The following is a 12430-nucleotide window of genomic DNA, read 5'->3' as shown; positions in this document are numbered from 1 at the left end:
AAGATATAAGCTTTTTGAGGATAAAGATTATTTTGTTTTTATACTTTTATCCCCAACTTTTAACACAATGTTCGGCATATTGGAGAAAGAACTTAATGTCAATCCTATATAGAACAGCTTATTTCCACAAAATATGGGCACTCACAACCATGTACTTGATTTGAAGGCCAATCTAATAATCATTAACCATAATTCCCTAATTACCCCCATCTCCTCCCATGTAATTGCTTGGAATCCAACAAGGGTATAATCAAAAAGGAATTATTTTCAGAGAAGAATCCAGACCCTTTAGTTTTCTGAGGAGAAGCAAACACAAATTTATTTTATGAGATTTAATAAGAGTCTTTGAATAAAGGCACTGGATTAATGGGGCAAGATCAGTTGCAGCCTATGCTTCCAAATTTTTTGGCTCTTTTAAATAACAAAGAATCTTAAAAACTTGAAGGAAACCTCAGAGTAGTATTTTCTATTCCTGAATCTATAGCACTTCTTTTTAACCACTGCACAGAACCTTTTATTAACAAAAATTCTTATTTATTATCATCTATAAACTTAACTTGTCTCATCCTCTCCCTTAGTTTTGCTCTGATTGCCCTTTCTCCCTGGCTTTCATTGCCCACCTTCTAAGCAACCTATTGCTATGAAGCTGAAGAAACAAAGGATAGAACTTAGATGATGGAGAACTTAAATATTTATCAGGATACAATGTGGTTTGGGTTAAGGTTAGGGTTAGAAATGAAACAAATTTAAGATTGAATTAAAAAGCAAATTTAGGGTTAGGGTTAGAGTGTGTGTTTAGAGTTAGGGCTCAATCATCTGTAGGAGATTCCAACTATCACATTGCTGACATTAGTGATCTACTTTTGGCTTCATAATTCCAGTGATTGCACTTCCAGGTTATATTGAGAAGCAATGTTTAAACTTGCAGCTTATATTGTAGAACCAGGAAGATCTGGGCTCATGTGGGAGATATATTGATGGTGTGACTCTAAACAACCTAACTCCAAGGTCATTCTCTCAGTGCTCTAGAAATCAAAATTGTAAACTGCAGTGAGAATGCTGACCTGAACTAATAAAGAGAGTTTCCCCATTAATAAGTTTCTTAAACTAGTCAAAATTTTAGATTATTGGATCAGGACAATGCTATTAGCATGACATACTGGTAAACAGGCCTAATATCTATCTCTATACTGAGCTAAAATCTTTCTCCAACTAGTACCTTCTATTTCCCAACTCTCATTCTTTCCTCTTGGGCTGCCCAGCATGAGTCTAATTCTTTTTTCTTCAAAAATTAGAAGTCAATTAATACTCTCTCCCTAAGTCTTCTCTTTTATTTTTTTCACCATTCCATTACTGTATGAAGATACAATATAATGTCTAGCCCTTTTATCCATGCTGGTAGCCTTCCTCAGGACTCAATCGACATTAGTTCATCAATATCCCAATAAGTATTATTTGATTCATTCAGAGTACTTCAAAAAGCAGCATGACTAGAAGAAAGAGAGTTGGTAACAAGAGATTGGATACTCCCTTAGACATTGTCTCAGTTGGCCATGTCCCAATCCCTCAAAACCTTAGTATCCTTTTCTAAAAAGTGAAGCTAACAAATAGTCTTTGCACTATGTATTTCAGAGGAAAAGAGACTATGAGGGAACTATCAGATTGGCAGGAGGAGAATCAAGCCAGAGCAGTGATACAAAATTCCATAGAGGAAAGAGTAAACAGGAGGAGAGGGTGGCTAATGGTACCAAATATTGAAGAAGGATGACTGAGAAAACGCAATCAGATTAAGGCCATTGGGAGAAGAGAGCTTTGCCATATAAATGTAACATTACTATTATTCCAGTAGAATTACTCTCCTTTCTGTGAGATATTATGACAGCAATTCAGTCCAAATACTATAGTATCTTTTCTTTTTTTTTTTTGCTACTATAACAAAAAATACTTGTTTATATTGAATAGGTCAACTAAAATCCCTAGAAATTTTTCAGGAACTGCTGCCCAGAAAGATAGCTATATTCTGCATTCGTTACACTGATTTTTTAAGCCTAGTGAAACACTACATTTCTAGATTCAACAAATTTTATCTTCCTTGTTTCAGCCTACTGACACACTTTGAATCTTAGTTCTTTCATCTTTTGTATTAATTACCCCTCCCAACTTTGAACTATCTACAAGTTTATAATTATGCCTTTTGTGCCTTTACAAGGCCCTGATAAAATTGTTGAACAGGACAGAGCCAAGATGGCAATGTCTTTTGGAACTCCACGATAAGCTTCCTTCTAAAGTAACACTAATAATCTCTTTATATTTGTTTTTTAAATCATCTGGGAATTCATTTACCTATAAAATAATCTAACCCACATTTTCCCATCAACCTTCAATGTTTTGATGAGAGGCTTTAATAAATGCTTGATAAAATAAAGGTAAACTGTCTAATAGCATCCTCCTGATCTGCCAGTCTATTTTGAGGAAAGAATGATTGTGAGGTTTACTTATCCTGGCAAAATCACTGGAAAATCAGCAATTTGTGAAAAGGTTTGTTTTGAAGACCCCTGTCTAAGACAGTGCAGGGGAGTCCCTGTCTTTACCTAATAATAGGAGCAAGATAGAAGATAATCTGAACTCAAGTCTTCCTGTTACCTCAAAAATAAGATTGAATTCATTTTAAAAGTGTAGACTATTAAGTATTTGGAAAAGAACAGGTAATCATTCAGAACCAATATAGATTTACTCTAAATATGTTATTCCAAATTTTTTCTAGATTGGTGATTTCACATTTGATTTAGATGATCTTAACCACTTTAAAACGATAAAACTAACTCTATAAGATTACAAGTCTTCTTTCTATGTAGATTCCTAAAGTTGCTTATATCAACTCAACATTTTAAAAGCAAAATAGTTTTCTAACATAGAACATATATTGAACTTCTCACCAATGGATTTTTTCAAAGAGGCTAAATTATCCAAGACATTGTAGAAGGCATTCCTATTTGAGTATAGATTAGACTGAATTAACTTTGATATACTTTTTAACTTTGAGATCCCACAATTCTAGGAAAGAATACTCCAATCTTCTGCTACCAGTATGCTGCAGTATCTGCTTTAAAGGTCTAGCAAGGAGAAGCAATGGCTCTTCAAGAGAGACCTTAAGCAAAGCAAATACGTATTGAATATATAATATATTATATGACTTTGGCTCTTCATTTTGGTGTCTTGGAATTGACATATTTTCTAACTTAATTGATTTGCTTTCATATCATCCCTAGACACAACTCTAGCACTATAATTATTTTACATGAGCCTACAGGATTCTCAAAGAAGGAAATTCTCCATAAACTTTCTCAATGGCAGGTGATTACTTAGCTTGGCTCCTGTACATGCCCCACAAAACTCATCCTCTGAAAGGAGGGCAATTCATGTTCCCTCTATTCCCCTCTCCAAGTAGTGCCAAACTTTAGCTTTCTAGGTGTATGAAAGAAATGACAGAAAATACTCAGCATCTCTTGTATTTCCTCAAAGTTTATACATCTGAAAATATTTATTAAAGATCCCTATTCCTTCTTTCTGCCCAGAAATATTACATGGTCCTTCACACAGTATTTGGATACATCAGGTATTTTTGCTGTTGTTCAGTCATTTTCCAATCATGTTCTATATTTTCTGACTCCATTTGGGGTTTTCTTGGCAGAGATACTGGAGCGGTTTGCCATTTCCCTCTTCAGTTCATTTTACAGATGAGGAAACTGAGGCAACTAGGATTAAGCAATTTGTCCAAGTCACACAGATAGCGTTTGAGACCAGATTTGAACCCAGAAAGATGAGTCTTCCTGATCCCATCCATCCACTGAGCTACTTAGCTTCTCATTAGAGAAATCCCTAAAAAGATAATATATAAATTGTAGTTTAGAGTCACTAGAGTACAGTACAAAGATGCTGAGATCTGTATTTGTATCCCTACCCTGCCTTTTTCTAGCTGTATGATCTTGAGGAAATCACCTAACTTTTCTGGGCCTCAATTTGTTGATCTTCAAAATAATGGTGAAGAATTATATGATCACTAAGGTCCTTTCTAGCTTTCAATCTATGATCCTAAATTCCTGAGTCCAACTCTCTTAAGTCACCTTGTCCTGAGGAAGCCTTTAAGTGTGGCAGAAGTTAATTTATATTAAATGATAGATATTTTTAAATTAATGTTATTTTTTAAAATAATGATCAGGAACCAAATCAGTTCCATTTGTTCAATAATGAAGAGAACCAGCTACACCCAGCAAAAGAACTATGGGAAATGAGTGTGAACCACAACATAGAATTCCCAATCCCTCTGTTTTTGTCCACCTGCATTTTTGATTTCCTTCATAGGTTAATTGTACCTTATTTCTAAGTCCAATTTTTCTTGTGCAGCAAAATAACTGTATGGACATAGATACATATATTGTATTTAATTTATACTTTAATATATTTAACATGTATTTGTCTACCTGCCATCTAGGGGAGGCGGGGGGAAGGAGGGGGAAATTTGGAACAAAAGGTTTTGCAATTGTCAATGCTGAAAAATTGCCCATGCATATATCTTGTAAATAAAAAGCTATAAAAAATTTTAAAAAACCATAATGATCAGAAGTTCCTTTTTAAGAATACAATAATTTTGAGATACTATATAAAGTGAATGTTTGTCTTCTAACTCCTTAAGTATATATGACGTGTAAGGGAGTTTACCGTCCAATAACGATTTCTGCCTCATTTCACATCACACTAAGATTCAGTGCTGACAGAGGATGGCTCATAAACTAGCTAATACATCTCAAATCCCTACTGTACCACAACTGGAGCATACGCATGCTTCACTTCAAACGCCCAATTACCAGCAGCTCATTTCCTACCCCTCTCTGGAACAAGTCTGATCAAAATGAATATCTTCGGTAAGATGGGCGAAGGGCATATTTATTTCTGAGAGGAATCGGCTGAAACTCAATTGCAGCTACTAGGCAAGTCTCCTATATTAACAGAGAGGTTTTTCCTCTCAAATTCTGTGGATTCTGTCTCTGTCTCTCTCTCTCAGAGGACACCAGATGTCTACCTTTTGCCCAAGCCAGTCAACATTTATCCTCCTCTAGGTATGAGCCAAGATTTGTCCAAGTCTTTAGGTAGGTGGAAGAATAAGGATTTTTTTTTTCTTTTCTATAGTATCTTTGACACCCTTGGAGGATTATAGAGGAGGAAAGCCACTGGATCTAGTCAGAAGACTTGGATTCTAGCCCCAGCTCTATTATATTCTAGCTTCTTTTAATCTTGTATGATTCACTTAATTCTTTGATTAGTTGACTTCCAAAATCTCTTTCAGATATAAATCTGTGATTTTTCCTATGATTTCTCTCCCTTTCTGAAATTGACTGCCCCTCCTAGTTGAACTCTCAAATTTTGTTGATGATACTGTCATTCTGCCCATCACCCAGGAAACCCTCTCTCTCCATGCCTTCTCTTCCCCATATCCAATAGGTTGACATTACCCACTATTCTGTCTTTCCATTTGTCTCTTTAATTGAATCCTTCTTTTTCATCCCTAATAGCAACACCCTGATTGAAGACCTTATCACGTTATTCCTAGCTGTCTTATTATAGAAGCCTCTGAAGTATTCTCACCACTGCAAACTACTTTGCATGCAACTGCCAGATTCATCTTCCTAAGGCAATACTCTTAAGTCATTCCTTTGCATAAAAACCTTCCATACTATCCACTGCCCACATTATTAAGTCCAAACATCTTAGCATGTTATTTAATTTTCCTGGACAGATGTGGTAGATTCAACAGGCTGTTAGACACAGGTCCCATCCAAAGAAAAAAAAGTGGTTCTCACTTGTCCTCATGCATTGTGTCATGAATAACTGAGAATTATATTTTACTTTGCATATGGTTCATCCCCTTTTTATTAGGCTATAAATTTTCTATGAATAGGGACTCTGCTGTTTTATGTCTTAGCCCAGTAAGACATCTGGTACATAGTTGGAGCTTTAAATAGAGTTTATTGACTGATTGACTGACTTTTTTCCAGTGACTCACATTGCACCTTGAATATAGCAAATATTTAATAAATGTTTGCTGTTGAACTTATTGAATTTATGCTAAGATATATTAATTTTGATTGATGAGGACACTTTGGAGAGGCTCTAGTAAATTTATTACTATTTGAAGGAAGAAAGGAAATAAGCATTTATTAAGTACCTACTATGGGTTAGACACTGGGACCACTTTATGAGTATTATCACATTTGATCCTCACAACATCCCTGGGAGATAGGTACTATATTTTAACTCCATTTTACAGTTGAGGAAACTGAGGTAGATTTTTCCAAGTCTACACAGCTAGTAATTGTCTGAGGGAGGGGAGCCAGACATGATTGAAAAATATCAACAATCTATAATTCCAAGTATTAGTTTCCTCTGCCCCATATGTTTCTCACTTTATATTCTTAGTACGATGTCCTCCATAGAGCAGACACTCAATAAATGTATTTTTGTTGTTAACAACGATGAAGCGTTTTAAACCTGAATGATCAAGCTTTCAGAGATGCATTATATCTTTATTCTTGCCATCATTCCTCCAGAACAGTTCTATTATCTTAACTATTTTATCATACAAAGTAAAGAATTCTATTTTAGAATGCAAAAATGAATATCATTAATAAATTATAGTTACTATTCCCTGTATCTATTAAAAGGAAGTTTACCTTGAAAGAGTTTTTTTCAAATTGATCTTGAACCATTTTCAAGCACTTATTGGTAAGCAAAATTTGACATGATAAATGAAAGATGTAATTTCTCAACTACCATCCTTAGGAATAGCTTCACAAAAACTGAATGAATGAAGTGTTGATGTGGTTGTAATATCAAGAACATGGCCTCCTTATCAACGAATCTGTTGTAGAATAGAAAATCATCAGCACTAACTAAAACGCCTCCTGTCACTGCCTTCTTCAAGTAGTTTCTGCCATTTGGGGTGGGAATACTTTCTGGCAGGAAGAAACAAGGCGACCTTTCCCAAAATCATATATGCATAGGATCTCTCCCACCCAAAGCTATCCGTCATGCTGGCCTTGAAAGGTCCTCCCCAGGACTTTCCAAGCCTCCTCACCCTTGACATCCAAGTATGAAATATTGTTGCTGCCAAATCAATCTTTCACCCTAGTTTAATTGGTTTACTCATTTTTCACTCTCTTGATGTTTTTGGCTCTGGTGTTTTACCCTTGCAAATGTTATACCTTCCTTCCCAACCCTCTCATCCCACAGACTACTTTTTTTTTTCTTCTTACTTATATTTTATCTTCATAGGTATAGCCTAAAAGATCTTTTCCCAGACTGTTTAATTTCTGTACTATTTAATTAGATTTTAATAAGTATGTGACTTTTATATCTTATTTTGATTTGTCCCTGTAGTGCCCATTTTAGTGATGACTTTTTCCCAGTGACTCACATTGCACCTTGAATATAGCAAATATTTAATAAATGTTTGCTGTTGAATTTATTGAATTTATGCTAAGATATATTAATTTTGATTGATAAGGACACTTTGGAAAGGCTCTAATAAACTTATTACTATTTGAAAGAAGAAAGGAAACAAGCATTTATTAAGTACCTACTATGGTCAGACACTGGAACCACTTTATGTATTATCACATTTGATCCTCACAACATCCCTGGGAGATAGGTGCTATATTTATCCCCATTTTACAGTTGAGGAAACTGAGGTAGATTTTTCAATAGTTATTGAACAAATGAATCTCTTCATTCATTGGCATTGAAAGCAGGACACTACTCAATGTTTCTCCAAAGCTCCTAGCACAGTCTTGCACATAGTAGTGGCTTTTAATAAACACCTGGTGATTGATGAGCAAATAGTTGAATAAGAAGGAGAAGAGAATCAATCAATAAATAACTAATTTAAGTGACTACTGTCTTTTTTTCTTATTCCAACTCTAACATTTTATGCATTGGTAGGTTATTATAGAACAAAATATAGAGACATTATTCCTCAGCCACCTGCATGCTGCTTGGACTAGAAACTATGTTCTGGGACACTTAACCCTTTCAGCTCCTGACTTTCCACCTTAGAGCCCCTGTTATTCTTACTGTCGTTTGCCTACTGTTGGCCACTCTTTCAGTGCAGCCCAAGCTAAGCTTTGCTTTATTCCCTGGCCATCCACTTACCCGCTACTTTTCCACTAGAACCTGCGATGTTTATCTTTGCAAGTCAGCAGCTTATTACACAGCATTTGGTACCTAGATAGTGCCTTTTTTTTCATTCACTCAAAGAGAGAGAAGGGGAGAAGGAAGTTTCAAAGGAATTTGGGTTGTTCCCTGTCTGGAGAATTGACTGGAACAATAACTCCTTCTTGTTTGTCCCCCACATGGTTCACTTTTCATTGTGTCTAAATCACAGCCGCCTTTGCTCAATGATGATAAATTCATCTGGAGTACTCCAGATGGCGAGAGTAGAGAAATGATTCATCAGCTTCTCCCTGTTTCCCAGAAGGTTCTATCAAGGGGCTAAGGGGAGACTTCTCTCATGAAACTTATGATTCCTCTCCAATCCTTCACCAATCAGGAGAGATAGCAACAAAAGAGCTCTATGGAAACCAGCCATTCAGAAAACACATCTGTTAATGGGATGTAAATTTTGTATTATAATCCCCAAGCAAAGGGTGACATAGCCAGAAGGACAGACTTCTTTTTTTCCCTCCTGCTTTCTTCATAGTAATTTTTTTCTGAAAAGCACACATACATAGCAATTTCCAATTTCCCACCAAGTCCAAAACCTTGCTGCTATTTGATAGCATCTTAGAGTCAGTGTAGGAAATCTAGACTTTGGCACTTATTTGCTAGATGAACCCATGTACTCACCTCAGTCTTTCTAAGCCTTAGTTTTTCCATCTGTAAAATGGGAATATTATTAACATCTATCTCACAGAACAGTTGTGAAGATCAAATAAGTATATAAAGTCCTTTGCAAACCTTAAAATTTCTTATGTGTTATTTAACATGTATTGGTCTACCTGCCATCTGGGAGAGGGAGTGGGGGGAAGGAAGGGAAAAATTGGAACAAAAGGTTTTGCAATTGTCAATGCTGAAAAATTACCCACGCACATATCTTGTAAACAAAAAGCTATAATAAAAAATTTCTTATGTGTAAGCTAGTATTAATATTATTTTAAAAATTCATTTTGAATCTGTAAGGTTGTATTTGTATATGTTTAATAACCAACAACCTCCTCTGCCCCCCCAAAAAAGATGCATGACACTTTGCAGCTTAATTTGTATCATTAACATTATTGTTATTTTATTAAGTCTAGACAATCAATAAAATAATCAAGCTCTAATCTCTGTCATTAATCAATTTCCAAAATGTGAATGCTCAAACAGAAAATTTAACAATCAGCTCTTGTGAGCCAATACAAACTGGCTTTGACATATCATTAATGCAGCCAGTACTTCATTATCTACACCAATATCAGAATGCCATCAGAATATGATGACAGCTAATCCAAAAGTCACATCTGGCTTTGGAATATATCCTAAGCAAGGATCTAGGTTTAAGTTCTAAATCTCCAAGCCAAGACTTGGACTGCCATCAAATCCACTGCTCCCAAATACCCTTGCAAATGTTCTAGAGGTGTCTCCTTTCATGGGCTCCTAACTTCTCTTATGACCATGTGAATTTACCTAACTCACTTTTTAATGATTGTCCAACCTTCTGTCTCTACATCCTTCATAGTGTTCTCTACCAATCTTTCAATGCTGCTATAAGGATAAAACAGCAGAAAAAGGGTTCTTAACCCTGTTTGTGTCATAGCCCCTTTTGACAGACTGGTGAAGCTTTGGGGCTCTTTTGATGACTCATTTAAATGCATAAAACCAAATACATAATATTACAAAGGAAATGAATTATATTGAAATTAATTATAAAAAAGATACATTTTTTTTTTAAAGTTCATGGATCCTAGGTTGAAAATACCTTCAAAAGACGAATAAAATGAGGCAATGGATTGCAGGGGGAGCAATGGCTTTGGAGTCAGGAACAGATGCATTGTAACTGGTCTCAGACACTTACTGCCTGAGCCTAGAAATGTGACAATCTTTCTGATCCTCATTTTCCTGATCTGTTGGACCTCATTATCTCTTAAGTCCCTTACAATTCCAAAGGCATGATCTCTAAGGCCTGTTTGAGTACTACATCTTATACAACCATATTCTCAAAAATCAAGAAAGACAATAGAAATTCTTATTTCCAGGCTGGACTTCAGTTCCAAATGTATGGAGCAAAACATCATGGTCCCAGAGCTGCCCAAGGTGGAAAAAACCAAAAACCAAACCCAAAACTCTCATTCCTGTTTTATAAGGACCCCCTACTGTCCCACCTCTACATAAAATTAGACTTTTTCCTTGAGTTCCTTTCTATAGGTCAAAGAACTAAGCTCAGCCTTCACTAGGAAATGTGAAAATGAGGAGTATTTGAATAATACCTTGCTTACACAGAGGGACACTATTATAACTGGAGCTAGAAAGGTGTTAGGAGACCATCTCAGTCAGTGCCCTCATTATACATATAAAGAAACTGAGACTGAGAAAAGGGAAGGCTTTCTCCCAAGGTCACTCAGAAGCTGTATTACAGAGGTGGTACCTGAGGGGTGTGGGATTTTGTGGAATCAGGGAAGAATGAGGTGCAAATCTACTATATTTTATAAATAGAGTAGACTCTATAGCTGATGTGAATGAGATCTTAGATTGAGAATTTAAAGATGCTTAGAGGTCTGCCTAGTCAATTCCCTTTATTGGACATATAAACTGAGCCTGAAGGAGCCTATGTGATCAAAATCACTTTACTACATTTTATACATAGTAATAGAGCCCAGTTGAATTGTGACTCCAAATTCGGTCTGTTCCCCACTCAGCCATGGTGCTGTATAATTGTGCCTTTTACATTTGGGCACTTGTAAGTCATTAAGCATGCACCCCATGGTCACACCAAATTGATTCTGCTGGGTCAATTTTACAGCTGCAAAGAGCCTTAGAAGACCAGCTAATCCAACTGTCTCGTTTTAAGGATGAAAACACAAAGACTCAGAAAGTTTCACTAACTCTTATTTTTCCAAGGCCATGGGTAGTAATAGAAGCACAAACTGAACTCAAGTCCTATAGTTCCAGACAGATAGTCCGTCATCTTTATACTGTATCATATGTACAAATACGCCAAATGTCAAGAGGATGATTTAAGGGAAAGAACACAGTAGAAAATCAGGGTTGGCTAGTTCCTAGCCAGGAATTTTCTAATTATTCTTCCCTGCATCAGGAGAACCTGTGCACAAGGGTGAGTGGCTAAGCTCCTAGAGGGCAGGCAGGTACTATCTTGTTTTAGTTGGTATCCCAGCTGTTCTTTGGCTTGCCAATTGTGGCAAAGTCATGGCATTTTAGGGAGTCTTGGTTTACTCATCTGTAAAATGAGAGAGACTCAACTAAATGATCTTTCAGATTTCACTCAGCTCTAACAATCCTATCCTTCTCTAAGTTCTAGAGGTGGACTTCAGATACTGATCCACTTTAAAATATCACTATCTACTTCATCACTTCATCTTTCTTCCAGATAGAAGGAAGAAAACAATCATAATAGATATTAGAGTTTTATCCATCACTCAGAAAATGAATCATTCCACTAGACATTGATTTCATTCCATAAGTTTACAAAAGAGCACCTCTCTTTTTCTCCTTGCATGTTGAATAAATTGGATTGATTTTTTTTAAAAACCGGAGGAAGAGCTTTGCAGAAGAGGGTAAGGGGAGAGAGAGACAAGAAGAAGATGGTTACCTGCTGCACGTCTTGCTGGAAAACGCAGAGCTGTAGCCGCTGGTGGAGGCGGACCTTCCGGTGCTGCCAGATGCTCTCGAGCCTCCGCTGGTGGTGCAGGACCTCGTGGACCACATCCAGGACCTGGTGTACAGCTTTGGAGTAATTGGCAGTGGCCGTGAGGGACTCTGAATTTCCGGGACTCAGGGGTCTCTGCAATACATCCAGCAAGGCTTTGCCATCCTGGCTGACCTGCAAAAAGAAAGCGGGACGTGTTCTAAACTCAAGCTGGGAAAGTGAGCCAGGGGAAAACCAGTCCAAGAAAATGGCACCATGGAGATCCCAGTGAAGGCTGCAGATGTAGTGGGCAGAGTAGGGAAGCTGGAGGAGAAGGGGAGCATGAGGAGGAGAGGGCAGGACACCTGACTTAGAAGATAATTAGTCAAGCATCTCCAGCCTCCGATCTACTTTCTATATGACAAAATGATTCTCCTGAAGGGCAGCTCTGACTATCACTTGTTACTCAATAAATTCCCATGGCTCCTAATTGTTATTAGGGTAACTATAAAGAATTCTTTTGTTTTAATTTTTAAA

At 36.7% G+C, this 12430-nt stretch overlaps 1 protein-coding gene across 10 annotated transcripts in view; it reads right to left on the bottom strand.

The window, feature by feature from the left end:
* Positions 1 to 12430, bottom strand: part of KALRN (kalirin RhoGEF kinase) — a 927260-nt gene that overhangs the window by 491567 nt on the left and 423263 nt on the right. For all 10 annotated transcript variants that reach the window (XM_051985449.1, XM_051985462.1, XM_051985457.1 and 7 more), the window contains exon 9: positions 11858 to 12088. In XM_051985449.1, coding sequence (XP_051841409.1) covers positions 11858 to 12088 — 231 coding nt within the window. The remainder of the gene's footprint in view (positions 1 to 11857; positions 12089 to 12430) is intronic.

Source organism: Antechinus flavipes, chromosome 3 (genome assembly GCF_016432865.1).
Source record: "Antechinus flavipes isolate AdamAnt ecotype Samford, QLD, Australia chromosome 3, AdamAnt_v2, whole genome shotgun sequence".
Classification (NCBI taxonomy): domain Eukaryota; kingdom Metazoa; phylum Chordata; class Mammalia; order Dasyuromorphia; family Dasyuridae; genus Antechinus; species Antechinus flavipes.
Note: the sequence above shows the minus strand (reverse complement) of the source record. Positions and strands in the feature narration are given on the sequence as shown.